The 20737-nt window shown below is 38.4% G+C and overlaps 1 protein-coding gene and 1 non-coding gene across 11 annotated transcripts in view; both read left to right on the forward strand.

Annotated features, from left to right (window-relative positions):
- The window catches only part of eif4g1a (eukaryotic translation initiation factor 4 gamma, 1a), a 32541-nt gene extending 17005 nt beyond the window's left edge, over nt 1-15536 (forward strand). For 6 of the 10 annotated variants that reach the window (XM_051914068.1, XM_051914078.1, XM_051914095.1 and 3 more), the window contains 22 exons: nt 1682-2473; nt 2559-2647; nt 2759-2945; nt 4029-4162; nt 4257-4376; nt 4472-4876; nt 6187-6333; nt 6425-6661; nt 6846-6950; nt 7120-7389; nt 7539-7647; nt 9190-9301; nt 9410-9696; nt 9805-9929; nt 10138-10310; nt 11124-11249; nt 11362-11443; nt 11537-11635; nt 12167-12301; nt 12408-12489; nt 12601-12741; nt 14105-15536. In XM_051914068.1, the coding sequence (XP_051770028.1) occupies nt 1682-2473; nt 2559-2647; nt 2759-2945; nt 4029-4162; nt 4257-4376; nt 4472-4876; nt 6187-6333; nt 6425-6661; nt 6846-6950; nt 7120-7389; nt 7539-7647; nt 9190-9301; nt 9410-9696; nt 9805-9929; nt 10138-10310; nt 11124-11249; nt 11362-11443; nt 11537-11635; nt 12167-12301; nt 12408-12489; nt 12601-12741; nt 14105-14286 (4139 nt within the window). In that variant the 3' untranslated portion in view covers nt 14287-15536. The remainder of the gene's footprint in view (nt 1-1681; nt 2474-2558; nt 2648-2758; nt 2946-4028; nt 4163-4256; nt 4377-4471; nt 4877-6186; nt 6334-6424; nt 6662-6845; nt 6951-7119; nt 7390-7538; nt 7648-9189; nt 9302-9409; nt 9697-9804; nt 9930-10137; nt 10311-11123; nt 11250-11361; nt 11444-11536; nt 11636-12166; nt 12302-12407; nt 12490-12600; nt 12742-14104) is intronic. The other 4 variants (XM_051914086.1, XM_051914143.1, XM_051914151.1 and 1 more) reach the window with 1 other exon arrangement.
- LOC127507194 (small nucleolar RNA SNORD66) lies at nt 9961-10036 on the forward strand. The gene has a single exon (XR_007928278.1). It is a non-coding gene; the product is annotated as a small nucleolar RNA SNORD66 (small nucleolar RNA).
- Nucleotides 15537-20737: the final 5201 nt, after the last annotated feature.

Raw genomic sequence — 20737 nt, forward strand, 5'->3', positions numbered from 1 at the left:
CAGATATAAACACTGATCAAAGTTAGGGCTGGGTAAAAAAAAATATCTATTTCTTGATTTTAATCGATTCTCATTTTTACGAACCGATATCGATTATTAAATCCTAAGAATCGATTAGTGTAGTCTGTTTTCAGTTGATGAATGAACAGAACATGTAGCGCGCCTCCCATCCAATAAATCGCAATTATATCATTTGTGCTTTGTTACTTTTAATATGAAGCAAACTCTCAGATTTCATATGACGTCCATCTTTTTTTGAGATTCAAAAAAAAAAAAAAAAAAACGTTTTGGCTCTCTTTAATGTGGTGTGACAGATCGCTGTAACGCCTCAGATAAAGAGAAGCGGCAGCACGGAGCGCATGTGAACTTATCCTCTCTGCTTTAATACCAGTTTCAGTGCAAAATAAACATCTGAAGGTATGTTAAAAGATACAGTACAACTTACAGAAATCCGTATCATGTCTCGTGTAATAGCTCAATCAGTGTTTCAACTTCGGAAAGATGTCAATAAAACAGCTTGTAAACAATGTCACGTAACGTAACATTTACCTCAGAAAAACCATATTCAGTATGTGTGTGTATATAATATATATATATATATATATATATTTTATTAATTTTAATCTTCAATATTATAGCAATGTAGTACCAACTCACTCCCATGTGTAGTTTACAACATTAGGTTTTTTTTTTTTTTTTTTTTTTTTTCTCTAGAAAACTTGCCATGTACTGTATCTGACATACTACATCCAAAATAATCGAATCGGAATCGAATCACAAGCATGTAAATAGGAATCGAATCATGAAAATTGTCAATACCCAGCCCTAATCAAAATGAGTAAATGACTTTTGAAACTAATGTTACGCTGTTACGCAAATAAAGATTGTATCTATTACATTATGCCAGTAGGTGGCTACCAGTGACTGTTAAAATGTATTTGATGGAGATTCGTTTAAAAACTCTGAATAAAACATTAATTTTAAACAATTTTTTTACATATTGAATTCATTTAAATTAAATATTTTAAGTAGTCTCATTTATAACATTTTAGATAATTATAAATTGAATAGAACATTTTGCAAACAGGCTCTTTTGAAGAGACGGTGGATTGCCATTTATTTGCCACCCTGATTGCACTCACTATGCGCGAATACACTGCAGGCTCACTCTCGCTTGTATCTAAGGTGAAACATCCCTTACATGTGTTTTATTGAACTAAATACATCCTAATCGGCTAAAACGCATGCGCAGGTTACTTTACTTCTGGAACAAGTGCGCACCCGAGTCTGTGTTGCTTTCACATTCACACAAATCGCGCCACAGTTCGAGTGCAACCGAACTCAGATCACCTCCTCCCTGGTGCGCATGACAGCTTTCACATTTCCAATTTTTCATGCGAACTGTGCCCCGTTTCGAACTAAACGTCCAGTGTGAAAGTTTTGTCTTTAGAACAATGTTTAGAAAAAAATATAAGAATATTCTTAGATGTTTTGGGGAATACAAAATATTCTTAACTATATTCTTAAGTTAGAAAATAAGAAAATAGCAGTTAAGAAGAATTTTATTAGGAACATTTTATGAATCTGGCCCTTGGAATGTGTTCTAGGGATGTTGAAACAGCAGCTGGAGTTTCTTCCTGCTTATACTGATTTTATACTTTTTACTGCCCTTGATCCTCAGATGATCAAGGAAAGTCCTTGGCTCCTCCTGCAGCTGTGTCCACCCCTCCTCCATCAAAGACACCAGAGCAAGCCCCCGCTGCACCTTCAGCCGCCGACTCTAAACCTGTGTCGGAGGTCAGACCTGTTTCACCTTTGAGCAAGATTCCCATTCCTCCAGCAGAGGAACCTGCGCTATCCCCCGCACTCCCACCTTCTCCTTCTCCTTCTCCTTCTCCTTCTCCTCCTCCCGCAAACAATCCCCAACCTTCAGAGCCTCAAACTAGCGACAGTGTGGATGCTCCAGTGCTCCCTGATGCCCCTGTCCAACAGAAGGAGCCCGTGGACACTTCCCCTCTTGAGGAGCCAACTTTTACTGGGGTTGCAAAAGAGGAGCCCGAGGTAGCCAAGGAGAAAGAGTTAGAACCTGTAGCTGAAACAGAGGCCGTATCTGACTCTAGCCCGGCTGCCATCACCTCCATCCCCGTGGAGACTTCTCCTGCTGTAGCTAATGACGGTGATGATGCTTCTGGGGACCCCATCCCTGTAACCACGGCAACACCCGTTCCAGAACCGGTCATTGATGAGCCAAAGGAACAGCCTTTGCTTAACGGTTTGCCTCAGGATTCTGCAGAGGCTCCAGATGTGAAGCCAGAGAGCTCCACTAATCCAGTTGCTGAACAAGCAGTTCCTCAGGTCCAGCAGAGCTGCCTTACGGCTGTGAAAGCACCTGTGGAGGAAACAGAAAAGGAGAAAGTAGAGGAGATGCCCGCCCCTGTAGCAGTCTGCCCTGTTGAGGAAACGACTATGCAAGGTGGGGAAATAAGTTGAGAAACACTTAGCATATTGGTTTTTGTTTTTTTCAGGATGATGTTTGACTTTATTTTCTCTCTTCCTAGCTGCCGTGACAACAGTGCCAAAGAAGAAAAAGAAGATCAAGGATCTGAATAACAAAGGTTTTGGAGATGTCCTAGATGCCTTCAAAGAGGTTTGTAGTAATGAGACACATTTTTGCTTTACAACAGTAGACCTTTTGGGACATTCTGCGACTTGTGAAGAGTACACGTGTGCATTTATGAATCGTCTTTACCGGTTTCAGCCAGAGGAGAAAAAGCCTGCTCCTGAGCCAGAGGTTGCTCAGAAAGAACCCTCCCCGGCGCCAACCCCTACCCCACCAGCTGAAGAGTTGGAAGAAACATGGGAGGAGAAGGAGGACAAGCTGGACACAGAAAATATTGAGCCTGATGCGTCAAAACCTGTGGAACAGAAATATCAATATAAAGAAGGTTAGAAGTTAATTGAGTCTTGAGTTCTTTTAATTTAGAGGACAGTTTACTGTATGTACACTAATGTTCAAAAGTTTGTGGATAAGATTTTTTTTTTTTAATGTTTTGAAAAGTCTTATGCTTATTAATTTGACAACCCATACTGAGTTTGTATATTTCAAAAAAGTGGCGAAAAGGGTTTGAATGTGTCCATAAATTATGACGTGAATCCAGTTATAAATGAAAGACCTAACCATTGTTTTCATTTTTAAAATAGAAATGATCAGACTGTATATACAAAATGTCAAATTTGTCACGACTTACCCATGTATATTTATTGAAAGGGGAAGAGTTGCCTTTATGTGAAGTCTTTCTTGACTATAATATTTCATTGGAATGTCCTGCTTTTAAATATTAGGCAACATTCTTGTTCAGAAAGTAAATTAATGGACATTTTTAAAAGGGTTTCTCCTGTGAAATAGAATTATTGAATATCAAATTGAAATTTTATATTATTGGTATTGTTTTAATTTGTAGAGATAATATGGTTAAATAATTGTATACAATTAATGGAGATACTATTTTTATTATGAGTAATTATAAATTATATTACTCCTGAGTTTGCCATGAATAGAGCCTTTCATGCTGGTTTGGCATCAAATAAACTTAATCATCAAGCTGACATTTATTTGATCAAATACAGTAAAAAAAAAAAAAAAAAAAAAAAAAAAATCTAAAATAATTATGTTGTGAAGTATTATTTTTATCCAGTTTCTCCTGGGAATTACATGCATGCATTAGTAAATTAATTTTCATCAGAGTGAAATAACATTTTAATTTTTTTCGTTGTGTATTTACCAGTGAATAAATGTAACATTTTTAATTAGGATACTATGGATTGTAGGTTTGATGGCTAGTTTTTGCATTCCCACCAAATGATACCAAACTTAGTGAATTTGCCTTGTATAAGACAAACTAAAATTAAGAAAGTCTTTATACATGATATTGACTTTGCAAGATAAACTGTTTTAAATGTCATGCGTTAAATGTTTGTGGAGCTGTCCTGCAGCTTTATTTATTTTTTCTTTTCATTGTCTCTTACAGAGCAATGGAAGCCCATCAACCCAGAAGAGAAGAAACGATATGATCGAGAGTTCCTGCTTGGCTTCCAGTTCATTAGTGCAAGCATGCACAAGCCAGAGGGTTTGCCGCACATCAGCGATGTTGTCTTGGACAAGGTGACGGTTCTATCTGGACCTAAGAGATTTAACCTGAATTGTCTCTTGCTAAAAATTATAATCACCCTCTTGCTCTTTGCCGTTTCCACAACAGGCAAATAAAACCCCTTTGCGGCCGCTGGATCCCAGGAGTCTGATGAACTGTGGGCCCGATTTCACACCTTCATATGCTAACTTAGGTAGACAGTCATCCGGAGGAGGAGGGCGAGGACCGGTCAGTTGACTTTCTTTACTTTTACGATTCAAAAGTCAGTTGTCAGTTACAAGTAATGTGGCTGTATTTTGATATCGGTCATTTATTTTTAAAAGCACTCTTCTCAGTCTGCACGACGCCCTCAGCCGGGTCGAGGCAAAGACCAAATCAATCGCAACCCCAAGATCATCACCAGCGTGTCTATTAAAGACAATGTGGAACTCAACCAGGCTGAGAACGCTTGGACGCCTTCGGTCAAGAAGCAAGCCCGAAGCCGTGGAGTAGAGGAGGAGGAAGATGACGCTGAGGCTGCAAAAACACAAGAGCTGTTCCGCCGCGTGCGCAGTGTCCTTAACAAGCTCACGCCGCAGATGTTCCAGCAACTGATGAAGCAGGTGACGGAGCTCAGCATAGACACAGAAGAGAGGCTCAAGGGTGTCATTGACCTCATCTTTGAGAAAGCCATCTCTGAACCCAACTTCTCTGTAGCTTATGCCAACATGTGCCGCTGCCTTATGGGGGTGAGTAACGATTGTCTGTTTGCTTTGTGTTGGCTCAGTTGATGACCTGTTTTGTGTCACATGTCTGGGAACTGATATACTCTGTTAAATTACTGAAAAACAGTAAAATGCTCCTCAGTTCTTCAGTCCCATCAATTTGTTTGATTTATAATTTCTGCAGTGTCAAATGTGGATGAACATAATTTTAAATTTTTCAGTGAACTTTCTTGTTCCAAATAGGGCTGGAACGACAAGCTGAAAATGTGTCGATTTGCATGGAATGCTTTGACGCTCCACATTTTTTACATTCATCCATAAAACCCTGTTTTGTTTTTTTTAGTTTTTTTTTATAATACACAAAACAAGACTCTAAAGCAGATACTAATGGCTAGTATGGCATTGCCGCTTAATACGGTTGTTAATACAGCGTTTTGTTTTTTTTACGAGCTTGACAACTGCATTCTATAACCGAACTGACACCTGAACATTTTCAGGACTCAAAACTGCTTTCTCGACAAACCCATTAGCCATCATGGACATTTGTATTACTGACAGATGCCTTTTAATTCTTGACAATTTATTTTACGTTTGAATAAAATGTTGAAAGATTAATGACAGAAGTTACGTTTATTATTTTATTGGTAGAGTAACTAAAGGATTAATTGATAAGGCAAATTCAATTAATCATAAAACTAACCAATAGATTATTCGACTAATCAATCGATTATCAATTTTTTAAAAATATGTATTTTATTGATTTTCATTTTTCAAAAAAGGCCTTGCCAAACAATCACTGTTTTAATGACAACAACAGTTAAACAAAAAAACACCAACAATAAAGATCAAAATAATTGTTAGTTACAGCCCTAGTTCCAAACTTGTAAGACTTTTGTTCATCTTCGAAACACAGAAATGACAATGTTTTTAATGAAATTAAATGTAAAATTTGTCTTTCCTTTGAAAGTACATTCTACGGAAAATTGTATGCTTCGTAAAGTTCATGAAGACATCTTAATTCATATGAATCAAGTGGTTTAATCAAAGTCTTTTGAAGACGCTTTATATGAACAAATTTAATTTAGCCTTTTATTCACATATAATCAATCAACACGCATACATAGAGATCATTAAATATGGTAAACGAAACTCATTGGCTCTTGTGCATCAAGCAAGCACGTTTAAGTTTAGGTTTCCATTTACCATATTTGACTAACTGATGACATAACATTACTCTATGAAAAGTTTCTGAAATGTTTCAGAAACCTGTTTCTGAGCAATGAAAGGAAATTATTAATCTATGTGACTTCATTTTTGAATTATCTGTTTTCCAGCTTAAAGTCCCCACTTCAGACAAACCGGGAGTCACTGTGAATTTCCGTAAACTACTGCTCAATCGTTGTCAAAAAGAGTTTGAAAAGGACAAGGATGATGACGTGATCTTTGAGCAAAAACAGAAGGAGCTGGATGCTTCCACGGAGGTGACGTCTCGCCACATTTAACCAAAGGTGCATCAAGTAGTTCTGTTAAAATTAAAACAATTTTGATTTTTGTCTTTTTTTTTTACCATAGGAAGAGGAGCGTCAGCGCCTAAATGAGGAGCTGGTAGAAGCCAAGGACAAGGCACGTAGGCGGTCGCTCGGAAATATCAAGTTCATCGGAGAGTTGTTCAAGCTGAAAATGCTGACAGAGCCCATCATGCATGACTGCATTGTCAAGCTCTTGAAGAACCATGATGAGGAGAGCTTAGAGTGCCTTTGCCGGCTGCTGTCCACCATTGGCAAAGACCTAGACTTTGAGAAGGCCAAGGTATAGCACAGTTTGTACAATCAGAGTCAAATATCCATCAGAACTCTTGAGGAGTTGTGGGTTTGAGTTATGAGCTTCATAATTCTGTTAGGTCTACGTTCCTTTCAGTTGTGTGTAGTATAATGTACAATTGTCTTCACTTGTTTACTTTTAGTCAGATTTAATGTTGGTCTGTTGTGTGCAGCCTCGTATGGATCAGTACTTCCACCAGATGGAGAAGATCATTAAAGAGAGGAAGACGTCTTCTAGAATCCGCTTCATGCTACAGGATGTATTAGACCTCCGAAAGGTAAAATCATACTTGGTTTAGCAAATAATCTTTGTTTCATGTGGCATTTGCACAAGGTATTCAGCAAGAACTTAATTTACATTTATAAAAAAAAAAATGAAAACATAACATAATTTTTTTTTTGCGCTTCTGTTTCTTCACTCTTTTTAACAATGTCTTTGTGACGCAGAACAACTGGGTGCCCAGGAGAGGAGATCTGGGTCCCAAGACCATTGATCAGATCCACAAAGAAGCTGAGTTGGAAGAACACAGAGAGCAAATCAAAGTCCAACAACAGCTGCTTTCCAAGAAAGACTCTAGTCAGGGTCGAGGGGGCCGTGGTGGGCCGCACTCCTCTGGGGGCCGCGGTAGCCAGACCCAAGATGAGGGCTGGAACATTGTGCCTATTTCTACTAAGAACAGACCGATTGACACCAGCCGCCTCAGTAAAATTACTAAGGTGAATCTTAACTTTCTTTTCCATTTTATAACATTAGACATTTATAATTTAGTTGTTGAAAGTGACGTTTCTTCATGACATAATTTTTTTCAGTTGTTTGATTGATGTGCTCATTAATTGTCTCATTTGGCCTGTATTTCTGTCTTCAGCCTGGAGATTTCAGCAACCAGCTGCTGGCCCCAGGAGGAAAGGGTTCATGGGGTAGCTGGGGCAAAGGGAGCAGTGGAGGCACAGGAGCCAAGTCCACTGGAGAGCAAGGTGAGTTTGCCTAGTCTTATTTAACTTGGACTTCACATAGAATAGAGAATACCAGCTCTTTATTCATGTCATAGATGGGCTGTTAGTTTTAATTGGTGCTGCTTACCATGGCAATGGACACCTCAAATCTTGTGACATTAAAATCATTTTTTTTTTTGTTAAATGGTTGTTTTGGCATATTGTAAACCATTTTAAGGCCCCCTTGGAAGCTTGAGGACCCCATGGTTGACAACCACCGTTACACACTGTGACAGAGGGACATGAGTTTTATCTAGAATTCAGAATGTCAGTCCAAATCCGATTTTTGTGCATATGAAATCCGATCAGATTTAGCATGTCTGAACTGCCAAAAATCACACAATGTGATTTTTACAATTGTTTTGAGCTACATTCATGTGGTTTGAAATCCTATTCAAATCACATCTCTGGAAGTCTGGGATGCGTTTCCCAAAGCGAACTATGGTCGCAAGTTCTGTTGTTACCAATGGAGTTCAATGGGACTTACGACCATAGTTAGCTAACGATGCTTTCGGGAAACTCACCCCAGATCGGATTTCGCATGGTTTTTGTGACTTTCTCACGCCATGTGAAACTTAAACGTTAGATGTTATAGGAAACATGCTGAAAGTCGCTGCAGAAAGTTGACAAAGTACCAGATGAGCAAAATAACAATAACGGAGACATGTTTTGAAAGCGTTGGAGATGACAACACGTAATAAAGCTGAGCATATCAGCTTCCTTTTTGCCGTTGCCTCAGAAGACGCAGTAGTCCAGCACAGTAGTCCTACACATTGTCGATTTGTAAATAAGACATCTATATTGCAAATCCCTCCATGCTGTGGTTGTTTTTGGCATATGCCTAATCAACTCAACGTTATTGTCAACGCAGATATACTGGAAAACAGTTGGATCGGATACATAAATAATCAGATTTGGGCTGACAGTGTAAACGTAGCCTTAGAGACTTGGGAATGGGCAACAAATTTCTATCTGGATACTTTAGATCAAAATTTGTTGCCCTTTCTCAATGGGGAAGTGCCCAAGCAACATTGCTCGACAAGATTGCCTGGCAACATTGCTCAAAAAGTTGCCCCGTGTATCATCACCTTAAGAGTTGTTGCTACAATGTTCTGTGTGGTTGATAACTGGCTCAAGACAAAAGAGACTGCATGGGCAAGCATCACTCATTTTCTTCATAAAATGTAAAGGTTACACTATTTTAGGGTGATGTAGATACACTTAAGTACTTAGTAATATGAATTAACTACATGTAGTTACTATAGAGTTATGGTTTGGTTTAAGGTTAGTTACTTGTAGTTATGCATAATTTACTGTTATTACTATAGTAGTACATGTAGTAACATGTAACTACGTCAAAGTGTTAATGTAAAAATCTAGTTCTGTTTAATTTACTGTTATTACCATAGTAAGTACATATAGTAACATATAACTGTTAACAATGTAAAAATTTTGTCTGTTTAATTGTAAATGCAATTCTAATGCTGTCCTTTTTTTTTTTTTATTTTTTATTTAATGATGCAGACCAGGGGAGACCTGCCACTAGCACACTCAACCGCTTCTCTGCATTGCAGCAGTCTGGACAATCTTCTTCATCCTCATCCTCACTTGACTCTGATCGTAGAGTGCCTCAAAGGTACAGTTTTGAAGTGCTTTTTGTTTTGTGTGGCAAATGAGTGCTAACTTCAGTGTTCAATGGTAATCTAAAAATGAGTTTCTGACTTTATGCCCATCTCCTGTGCAGAAACAGCTCCAGTAGGGACCGTGGTGACAGAGATCGCAATGACCGAGACAGAGATCGCAATGACCGAGACAGAGATCGCTTTGACCGATTTGATAGCAGGCGGGAAGATCGGGACCGAGGCCTAGACAGACCCCGTCAGGCCATCACCAAACGCAGCTTCAGCCGTGAAAATGAAGAACGCAGAGGAGGTGACAGCCGCGGACCTCCGGATTCTGTACGCCGCGTGTCCAGCATGACAGAGAACCGCGACCGAGGCAGTCGTGAGCGCGATAGAAGCAAAGACACAGGTGAGAGTCGACCGACTAGAAGAACTGTCCTGAGCTGCACCAGCAATAGAGATTTTTGAGTTGATGTTTCACAAATTAATCACCTCTTTACCTGCTTGGGTTTCTCAGTGAAGCCTGTGTCGGCTCCTGTTCCACCACCTCCTGCTCCAGCCAAACCTGCCATGAGTGAGGAAGAGCTGGACAAGAAGTCCAAATCCATAATTGAAGAGTATCTCCACATCAATGACATGAAGGTATGTAAATCCAATTTTATCCTAAAGTGTGCTCCACTGATGACCTCCATTTTGTGCCATGTGTCTGGGCCACTGATCCACACTGATGGGATTGAGGAACGGAGGAGCCATTGCATACAAATCTGAAATGCGTCATCTTTATATCAATTTAAACCTGTAATTTACCCTGGCCTGTTCCACTGATGTTATTCTCATTACTTGTCTGTAGGAGGCAGTGCAGTGTGTGCAGGAGCTGAACAGCGCCTCTCTTCTCTTCGTGTTTGTACGGAACGGTGTGGAGTCCACGCTGGAGCGCAGCACCATCGCTAGAGAGCATGTGGGCCTGTTGTTTCAGAAGCTTGTTAGTGCTAGAATACTACTACCTGAGCAGTACTACAAGGGGTAAGTTCATGCATTTTTACATGTAGTTTTGAGTCTGAGTCAGGAAATATAGCTCTCAAAAGCCTTAAAGGGATAGTTCACCCAAAAATGAATTTTTGTCATCTATTTACCCTCAAGTGGTTCCAAATCTGTATGAGTTTCTTTCTTCTGTTGAACACAAAAGATGATATTTCGAAGAATGTTGGTAACCAAACAGTTGATGGCACCCATTGTAATTTTTATTTTTTTTTTTTCCCTACTATGGAAGTCAATGATTGCCATCAACTGTCTGGTTACCCACATTCTTTAAAATATCTTTTCTGTTCAATAGAAGAAAGAAACTTGTGCAGATTTAAAACCACTTGAGGGTGAGTAAATTGTTAATTTTCATTTTTGGGTGAACTATCTCTTTAATGTAATCATTTTTTTTTTAATTTTGTGGTTGTGAGCAATCTGCATTAACAAAAATAAATAAATAAAAAATCCCCTGAAGAACAGAGTTTTGATGTTTTTGTTATCTTAAATTGAAATGTAACGACTTGCCTGTAAGACTGAGATAGTCACCAGGCCCCCCACAACCCACTTACCCCCCGGTTGGGTCAGTAGTCACATGACAACAACAGCAACAATGTTTTGGTCTCTGCACTAATATAGCATGACTGCTTTTTTTTTATTTTTATTTTTTTATATATAAATAAATTCAATAAATAAACAAATATGGTGATGGCGGTAATAATAAAACTGCTTATGCTTTCAGGTCTATCAACTCGAAACCATCACAAAATATTTCTATGCGTCTCTACACATTTTAATGTCTAATCTTACCCACTGTAGACTTCAGGAGATTCTGGAGATAGCAGATGATATGGCCATTGACATTCCTCACATTTGGCTCTACTTGGCTGAGATCATCACACCCATGTTGCAAGAGGGTGGCATTCCCATGGGCCAGCTTTTCAGGTTAGGCACTGAATCTGATAACTGTATGCAAGACTATAAACCATCAAAGCAAAAAAAAAAAAAAAAAAGCATTTACACACCATCTGACCTTTTTAAATAATCCTGTCCACAGTGAAGTGTCCAAACCTCTACTGCCAATGGGCAAAGCAGCAATCTTGCTTGTTGACATACTTAACCTTCTCTGCAAAGGGCTGGTGAGTACCATACTACGGCAAATGCTTATGAATATTACTTGCATAAACTGCAGTTTCAGAATTAATTTTTTTCCTCCTTTGAAAAATTCTCAGAGTCACAAAAAGGCTGGAGCGATGTGGTTGGAGGCAGGACTCAGGTGGAAAGACTTTCTGCCTGAAGATGAGGATGTCAATAAGTTTGTTACAGAGCAGGTACTGAAAGCTAAACATACTAAAAATAATAAAGTAATTATAATAGTAGTAGTAATTGTTGTTGTGGTCAAACATCTTCACTGCACATATTTGATAGAAATATACTTTTCCTAACTTTTCCTTTTAGTTCTTCAGTTTTTTTTTTTTTTGCAATATTTTTATATATTGTAAATGCTTGCGTATGCCCCCCCTGTGTGTGTGTGTCAAACCAAAAATTATTCAGACACTAGATGTAATTTTTTTTTTTTTTTAAACTAGTGGGTGCAGGATGCTATAGTTCATTTATGTAAGTGAGGATAGCTAAATAAAGTAAACTGTGACATATTATACCCAAAAATTATTCACACTTTGACCTGACCATGTTTTGCTTAAGTGTTATCTGACATAATTAAGATTAATTATTTCTGACAAAGTTTAACTCTAAGATCTTGTCATATTTTATTAAAGAAATGTAAACTATAGTGAATAAACTGTAATAATGAATGAAATGTTCAAGTTGTGAGCCTGAAGGTTATGACGTCATATCTGCAGAAAATGGAGTTCACTCTGGGTGAGGAATCTGAGAAGCCCAGTAAGAAAGAACTGACTGCTGAGGAGCTGAGTAAACATTTGGACAGGTTGTTACAGGAAAAAGCCAACAACCAGAGGATCTATGACTGGGTAGAGGTGAGTGTGTGTGCTTTGGCTATGGTTCAAGGCTCTTTAATCAAACATTAAGGTATAACATTATGCGAATGGGACGTGTACTGACTAGTGTTTCTCTCCTTTAAAGGCCAACCTAGATGAGCAGAAGATGAGCTCCAATCAGTTTGTGCGGGCCTTGATGACATCTGTGTGTCAGTCTGCCGTTATATGTGAGTGAATCCATTAAATGCAATCTACTTCCCTCACCTTAGTTTGACTTCAGACCTGAATTTTCACTGACCTCCACTTAATGTTAATTGTGCATAAATGAACTGTTATAGGTGAGAACCCCTACAAGGTGGATGTAGAGCAGATTAACCAAAGGGCCAAGCTGCTGCAGAAGTACCTCTCTGATGAAATGAAGGAGCTGCAGGCACTCTACGCTCTCCAGGCTCTCATGGTGCAGATGGAGCAGCCGGCCAGTGAGTGGTGTTTTTTTTTTTTTTATATAATGAAGTTTGCACAAAGGCTGCATTAATATGATCAAATACAATTAAACCAGTGATATGGTGAAATATTACAATTTAAAATAACGTTTTTTTTTTAATACATTTTAAAATGTAACTCAATCCTGCAATGGCAAAGCTGAATTTTCAGCATCGTTACTCCAGTCTTCAGTGTCACAAGACCCTTCACAAATCATTGTAATATGCTGATTTGCTGCTTAAGAAACAGTTCTTATCAATATTGAAGACAGTCGCTAACTATTGTAAACTATTGTTTAGGATTCAAAAGAACAGCATTTAAAAAAAAAAAAAAAAAAAAATAGAAATTTGTACTATAAACTTCTTTACTGTCACTTTTGATTAAAGGGATAGTTCACCCAAAAATGAAAATCTGATGTTTATCTGCCTACCCCCAGGGTGACTTTGTTTCTTCAGTAGAACACAAATGATGATTTTTAACTCCAACTGTTGCCGTCTGTCAGTCGTATAATGCATGTCAATGGGAACTTCGTCTATAAGAGTCAAAAAAACATGCTCAGACAAATCCAAATTAAACCCTGTGGCTCGTGACGACACATTGATGTCCTAAGACACGAAACGATCGGTTTGTGCGAGAAACCGAACAGTATTTATTTCATTTTTTAACTCTAATTACACCACTATGTCCAACTGCCTTGAGCATCCAGTGTGTGAGGTCTGAAAACGCGCTCTGGTGCCAGAAGTGATCTCTTGCGCGTAGACGTCAATGAGTGCGAGACATCACTTCCGCCGTCAGAGTGCATTCAGACCTCACACACCGGATGCTCAAAGCAGTTGTACATAGTGGTGTATTAGAGGTAAAAAAAAAAAAATGAAATAAATACTGTTCGGTTTCTCACACAAACCGATCGTTTCGTGTCTTAGGACATCAATGTGTCGTCACGAGCCACAGGGTTTAATTTGGATTTGTCTGTGCATGTTTTTTTGACACTTATAAATGGAGTTCCCATTGACATGCATTATACGACTGACAGACCGCAACGGTTGGAGTTAAAAATAATCATTTGTGTTCTACTGAAGAAACAAAGTCACCTACATCTTGGATGCCCTGGGGGTAAGCAGATAAACATCAGATTTTAATTTTTGGGTGAACTATCCCTTTAACTTAATGCATCCTTGCCAGAAGTGTTAATTTCTTTAAAAAAAAAAAAAAAAAAAAATCTTACTGATCCCAAACTTTTATAATGGTAGTGTATGACATTTAGGTACCATCACTTTAATGTTTTCTTGCTTCTGGCTGGCTTTATAAACCTCTGTTGTTAAGAATGTAGCTGACTACCGTTGTCTCTGTTTTACCCAGATTTACTGCGTATGTTTTTCGACGCGCTGTACGATGAGGACGTGATCAAAGAGGAAGCCTTCTACAAATGGGAGTCCAGCAAAGACCCGGCGGAGCAGCTGGGAAAGGGTGTGGCCCTGAAGTCTGTCACTGCCTTCTTCACTTGGTTACGGGAGGCTGAGTCCGAATCTGACAACAGCTAATCCTGAACTTTGCTAGCCCAGGTAGCACTGGAGAGAAACCGCTGCCAGGGACTGAGAGGAGGATATCTTGACGACAAAGTTGAACTTGTTCCTCATAAGCCAATCTTATCTGTTCAGGGTGGCTCTTGACAGATACAAACTACAATCATTTCTCAGTCATTTCTTCTGCTCTCTATATCTCTTGTGGCTAATGTCCACCAAAACAATAAAATTAAAAAAAAAAAAAAAAAATCTGCAGGACTGCTTAAACGTGTTAACAATTCATCGTCATTTATTTTTTATGAGAAATTCTTGGGGAAAAAGTACAAACCAACGCTGCTCTTACATGTTAATATAGATTTATATGCAACGTGGTATATGACGGACCAGACAGGATGTCATATATTGTATAGAGGGCTTGATGGCGATCATGTCCTTTAGGTTTGTAATTTCAGATCAAACGCGGAGCTCTTACAGAAGTTTTTCTTTCGTGTGTGCGAGAGGAGTCACGTTTTTAAATCTGCAAAGACAAAGGTATACTTGCTTAGTGTTTGAATTCTCGAAGTGACGGATGAAATTTGTGTAGCGTTTGTATTTCGCCCTTTTTTTTTTTTTTTTTTTTGCTTCCTGTATCCTTTAGTAAGGGGTGGACCTGTTGAACTTCAGGATGATGGTCTTGGATGGACTTTGACCTTTTTGACCTTAGTGCTGCTGGATGAGGAGGGGGTCCAACATGCTTCCTATTAAGCCATCCACGTCCTGCTTCCTACCCCACACTTTTGCGTCTTACCTCTCTTGAAGAACTGATGGGGTCTTTCATGGAAGCCCTACTTAAGCAAGCCTGCAGTGGAATTTTAAGAGAAATCATTAAAACTTGAAGCATATAGAAAAATCAACTTGATGAAATGACAGTAATGGTCCTAAAGCCTTTTCTACTTGCAAAGTGGAAATACATTTCAGGAGCGTTCTGTACATACATATGGAAATGTTTTCTTTTTTTTTTTTTTCTTTTCAGAAATTAAAAGTTAAAAAATCTGATGTAATGCCATTTATTTTTTCCAAAACAATGGCTTTTTCCCTGTATTTAAGATTTCTTTTCTTCCAGATGGTAAGAGGTGCTTACAATGATCCATTGATTAGTTTTATTGAAAAAAAATGTGTAAATATTTTTTGCTCTCTTTATTATTTAAGGAATTAAATGCTTTCACATCGAACTGGAAACGTTGGAGAGTTGGAACATTGCAAATAATAAAAGATTATCAAGTTGCTAAGTAGAGTGTGTTTGAGGGAAGTGGAGTCTGGGTGAAGGATTGTTTTTGCAATGAGAAATGCTACTTTTGTGCTTTCATGCTGTAATGAGCCTTTCTGCCAGGAGAGGGCATGCCTAAGAAATTTTGTTCAAATGAAGGTTATAGGGCTAAGATATATCCAGCTGCAGAACCCAGAACCAGCAGCCACAGGATGGAAGTGAGGGGCGGAGCTTATGCTGCTAAGACTACCCATACACAATGTTCTCATATTAAATGAGCTGTTTTCACTAATAACTGTATAAGCCCCTCATTTCTGTCCTGTGGCTGCAGGTCTGGTGCTGCAGTTCTGCAGCTGGATACTAAATGCTTAATTTTAACTGTGTATCTTTGCTTGACTGATGCAGTTCCTTTCATCTGAACTTAAATTTAGTGTTGATCAGCTTTGATTTGGACTGGAAACAAAAAAGTACCTGTTTGTCTTTTCTGATAAACTTGGTATGTGTAAAGAAAGTAAAGTAGCCTCCTTAAAACATTTGTGGCACATTCCTGCTTGGTTTAATTCCACAATTCACTAGGTCTGTGCTGCTAATATTATGGGTCATTCCATGAAATGAATGCCTTTTGATAAGGTGCTTTTAAATTAAGGTTTCAAGAATTCTATCAGACAATGAAAGTGTTGAGTATTTTTTTAATTTATTTTTGTAAATATATTGGGAAATGTATGCTTAAAGCTGCAGTCCGTAACTTACTTTCTTAAAAGTTAACCAAAATCAGTCTTTGAGCAAGTACATAACCAGTGTTCAAAACTATCTCCTTACCTTTGCCCGATTCACGGTAAGCTTGTAATTATGTATTCTAATCCGAGTGGTACTGGTGGGTTTCTGCAGGAAATTCGAGCATGCAGCCGTTCAACTTTGCGTCATTGTGTCACATCTTGTTTACATAAAGGAGTCTCAGCTAGTAGGCTATATGGCATGTGGAAGATGCTGCAGGTGGTGGATCATTTATAGCCTTTTCTCACAGCAGCTGGAATAATTAAACTTATCGTTTTGATGGCGGATTCTATGGTATGACAAATTAACGTTAGAGATTAGACTGTACAGAAATTGAAATTACAGGTAATGCTGATGTTGTTAACATTAATAATTTGAGAACTAAGTATAATTTGCACGGTTTAATGTGAAATGAGCTAAGCGATCGTTAGATTTAATCACCATGGCAGCATGATTTGTTGTAATGCTTTTTTTCTCAGTTGGTCAGAACAAAAGTGGCAGATTTGTTACTAGGTTGTTTAGATGACATTTTCTGCTAAGAATTATTATTTTGGTCATACTTCCAAGACTACAATCTGATTCTGAAGTACATTATCAACACCGGTGAGGTGACTGACACAACCCACATGCAATTGCAGGTTTCAAACAGAGATGGTGACAAAGAGGCAACTTACTGACTGCAGCTTTAAAGCAGGACTGGTTTATTACTTGCCTAGCAGTTCATTACTATCCTTTCATTCAAGGTCATGGCGCTAAGCTTTTAGAGAATTTGATGCTAATATTTCCATATTAGCATTTCCAACGCTAATATTTTTATCAGCTATTTACTGCATAAAATAAGTTGTAAATTGTCTAAAATTTACCAAATTGTCACCAGATTTTATATATATATATATATATATATATATATATATATATATATATATATATATATAATCAGTAATATTTCAACTTGTGCTTAAGGACAAACTGTCAGTAAAGACAACCTGGTCACAGTAGGTACAGATCCTCTAACAAGTTATTTTAAACCACAGCCCACCCTTGAGACAAGACTAGCTTATTACACTTTTTCCATGTATCACATGCACAGCTGCAGTTGTGGCTTCTGACTGCTGCTGAATTAAAGATTTTTTTTTTCCTCTAAATGTGCTGAAAGGAGCAACACACTGTGATCATAGCTTCTCGACCTTGAAATGTTAAGTTTTTAATGTCCTTACAGCACAGGGTAAATTGATGCATCATTTTCTGAGACAACAAATCCATGTACAATAATATGTTAGATATAAAGGCAACCATTTATTCTGAACATGTTTTCCTAAGCTTATAGGCTTAAGAAGCCTTATATGCTTATTATTAAGTGCCATTGTCCATGGGGTGAATAACATGTTTTCAGTTTATATCATCTTAGGTGCTAATGACTACATTATAAGGGAGCGGATGATAAGTTCTTAACCCAGCGAATGAAGATGTATTGAAACATCGGCATGTGTGGCAGTCTGTTTAAACATTTATTCTTTAAAAGAAGAGAGCTTACAGCCCTTTCCTTGGACAGCACGCCAAATACACATTTTATACTATATCTGATTATATGTAAGTGTGAACTCATGTGTATATTAGGGTTAGGGTACATTTACACGACAGCATACTAAAAACAGAAAAGTTTTTTTTGTGTGCAGATAACAACGTTGTCAAAACCATCCCCGGTCGCATGGATCCGCAAAACCAATTAAAAACGCTGTGTTATGCATGCCAGGCCAGTAGTTGGCAAGGTCACTTTGTAAAGAAAAACTACGCACCTATAGACTGAACATGTAATACATATGCACATGACGTCACTGTTTTCACAAATTCATTTTTTTTGTTTGTTTACACAGAGACAATAATGTTATTGTTTTCAAAAGTTTTCAGGCCTCCAAAATGCTGTCGTATGAAAGAACTGTTTTTCTGTTTTTAGTTGAAAAAGGCGTCATGTAAACATGCTAATGTGAAAAGCCTTTATATAGTTCTGTTGTGTTTGTTTGTTATGAGAATAGACACTTTCTTTTCCTCACTGGAATTCCTTCACAACTTGTAATATTCTAAAACAACAATTGACTGTTTGCAAAGACCCACCCCCTTTAGTTACTGTTGATACATCCAACAAGCCATCAGAAAATACATCGCAGAGCAAAGAGGACACTGACAATGCGTCTACAGACAAGACAGAGCATGTTACTATTGATATGAAACAAAAATAAATTTTTAAAGAATAAATACCGTTTTCTGGCTCATTAATGTGTTGTGACAAATCACTGTAACGCCTGTTCAAGCAGTTTGTAAACCGATCATCTCTTCCTACTAGTTAATTTGAAGAGTTTGGTTCCAAAACGCTATAAATCCATTTAGATTAATTTGAGTAAAAATGTGTTTTCTTTACCAAGAAAGTGGCAAGATGAAAACCACTATTTTCTGTTTCAAACTTTCACATAGCATCTTTTGGTTATAAAAACATAAAAAATTCAAATCTAGATTTTGATTTTCAAAGATATATTATAAAAACGGATTATTTTTCCCCTAAAATGCAATAAATCCATGACACGTTTTTTTTTTAAAATGCAATTAGTCCATCAGTATAAAAGTTAGTTTTCATATTGAAAATACACAACAAATTAAGTTGATTCACATATATGACAGCCTCTGAACTTTGCCAATACTAATCTTATATACAGGCATTTGACTAAAAATACATTCAGTCGTTGCTCCCAAAATGAATTCAACGGGTCATCTTGTTAATGTTATAAATTAATTATGTCTCTGTTTGTCATTACCGATTAAAGAGTATCTGGCGCCACTGCACGGTTAAAATAAACACATTTGCCGAGTACATTGGTATTAAAAACGGCTTTTAAAAACTGTTCATGATTCAGTTTTGGGGACCATGACAGAAATTTGATGCTGTCATGGAACAAGCAACAGCCGGCATTTTTCCTCCTCCCGACTTGAGTGCCTCATCTTAATCTCCTCACGTAAATGATTACATTTCGATGACTTGCGTTTCTTCCCCACCGCAGAAACCACCACAGGTTCATCAATGCCGTCAAAATTATTAATTTTTCTGTTTTTGTTGATCACAAAGTACAAAGCAGATAAGGAAACTAGGATGCCAGGTGTATTCAGAGCGGCGCCATTATTATTTACAGTGCGTGGAATGGTGCGCTGTGATTGGTTAAGCGGATATATCGCATTCTGCAGAGAAGGGAGACTGGCGTTTGTCGCGTTTTGGAAAGAAAGGGAGAAAACATAACAGAATAACACGACAGATATTGCATTTTGTGCAAAATTAATAAATGACTTTTCAATACCGACCAGATACAATACTGATTTTGGCGGAAACTCAATTTTTGATTAAAAATGGCGTTTATCGCGTTTTGGAACCAAACTCTTCATTTATAGCATCAAATAAACATGAATGAACATCAGAAGGAATATTGTTTCAACCGTGGAAAGATGTCAGTACACACCATTTTTCAAGTTCAAGTCCACTGACATTAATCTAACTCCTGACTGCTTTGTCGGACAAAATGGCGGATTTGGCATTTTGATTGGTTAGATCGCCAGTCAATCAAACTCCCGGTAAAGGGCCAATTGGAGACAAAACAACAATTGCTTGTTGCCTACATAAAGGCAATTCTAAGATAGCAGTCTATGCATGTGCTGTGTGTACAAAGCCTGTCAATCCACATTAAGCCCCAGGTATACTTCACGTTCCGCGCCCGGACGCGTCGTCGCGCGCGGTCGCGCCTGCGCATCTTTCAAAGTATACTAAACCACGGATGCGCCCGGATGACCGAGTTCGACACATGCGCAGTACAATTTTTTCTATACTTTTACCAGACATTGTGTCATCAACCGGACATTCGCTGGGCAGAATCGGAGAAGAAAAATAGTGCATCCACCATTGCAACATAGAAGATACACCAAGAGAACATGAATGAACAACGATGGAGAAGGCATGCTTCTGAGTTTACTCGTCTTGTTTTTGAATCACTCTTTACATACTCTTCTTCGTCGACTGCACTTTGTGCTCAGTACTGTGCGTATTGCCACCTAGTGGACTCTTCTGTCCTGCTTGCACATGCGCTGTTGCATGCGCACCGTCTGCGTGGTCTCGAAATTTGGGCTGTACGCGGACAGGGTGTGCGGCCGGCCGCGAGCCTTAAAAAGCCCCGGGTGCGCTCTAAAGCCCCGGGTATACTTCAGCCGTCCGCGTTCGTGCACCGTCCGCATGATGTAATTTGCACCCTCGGGCAGAATAACGCAACCTGTACCAAAAGTATTCTGCATGTGTTCAGCGATTAGAATATAAAGCTTACAAACTGTTTATCATAAACTAGCACTAAGACCCAGAATCTGCTCTACCTAAGTTTACGGTCAGGAGCCGCTACTGGGAATAAATGTTAAAACGGCTTG

The sequence above is a fragment of the Ctenopharyngodon idella genome, chromosome 2 (assembly GCF_019924925.1).
Source record: "Ctenopharyngodon idella isolate HZGC_01 chromosome 2, HZGC01, whole genome shotgun sequence".
Classification (NCBI taxonomy): Eukaryota; Metazoa; Chordata; class Actinopteri; order Cypriniformes; family Xenocyprididae; genus Ctenopharyngodon; species Ctenopharyngodon idella.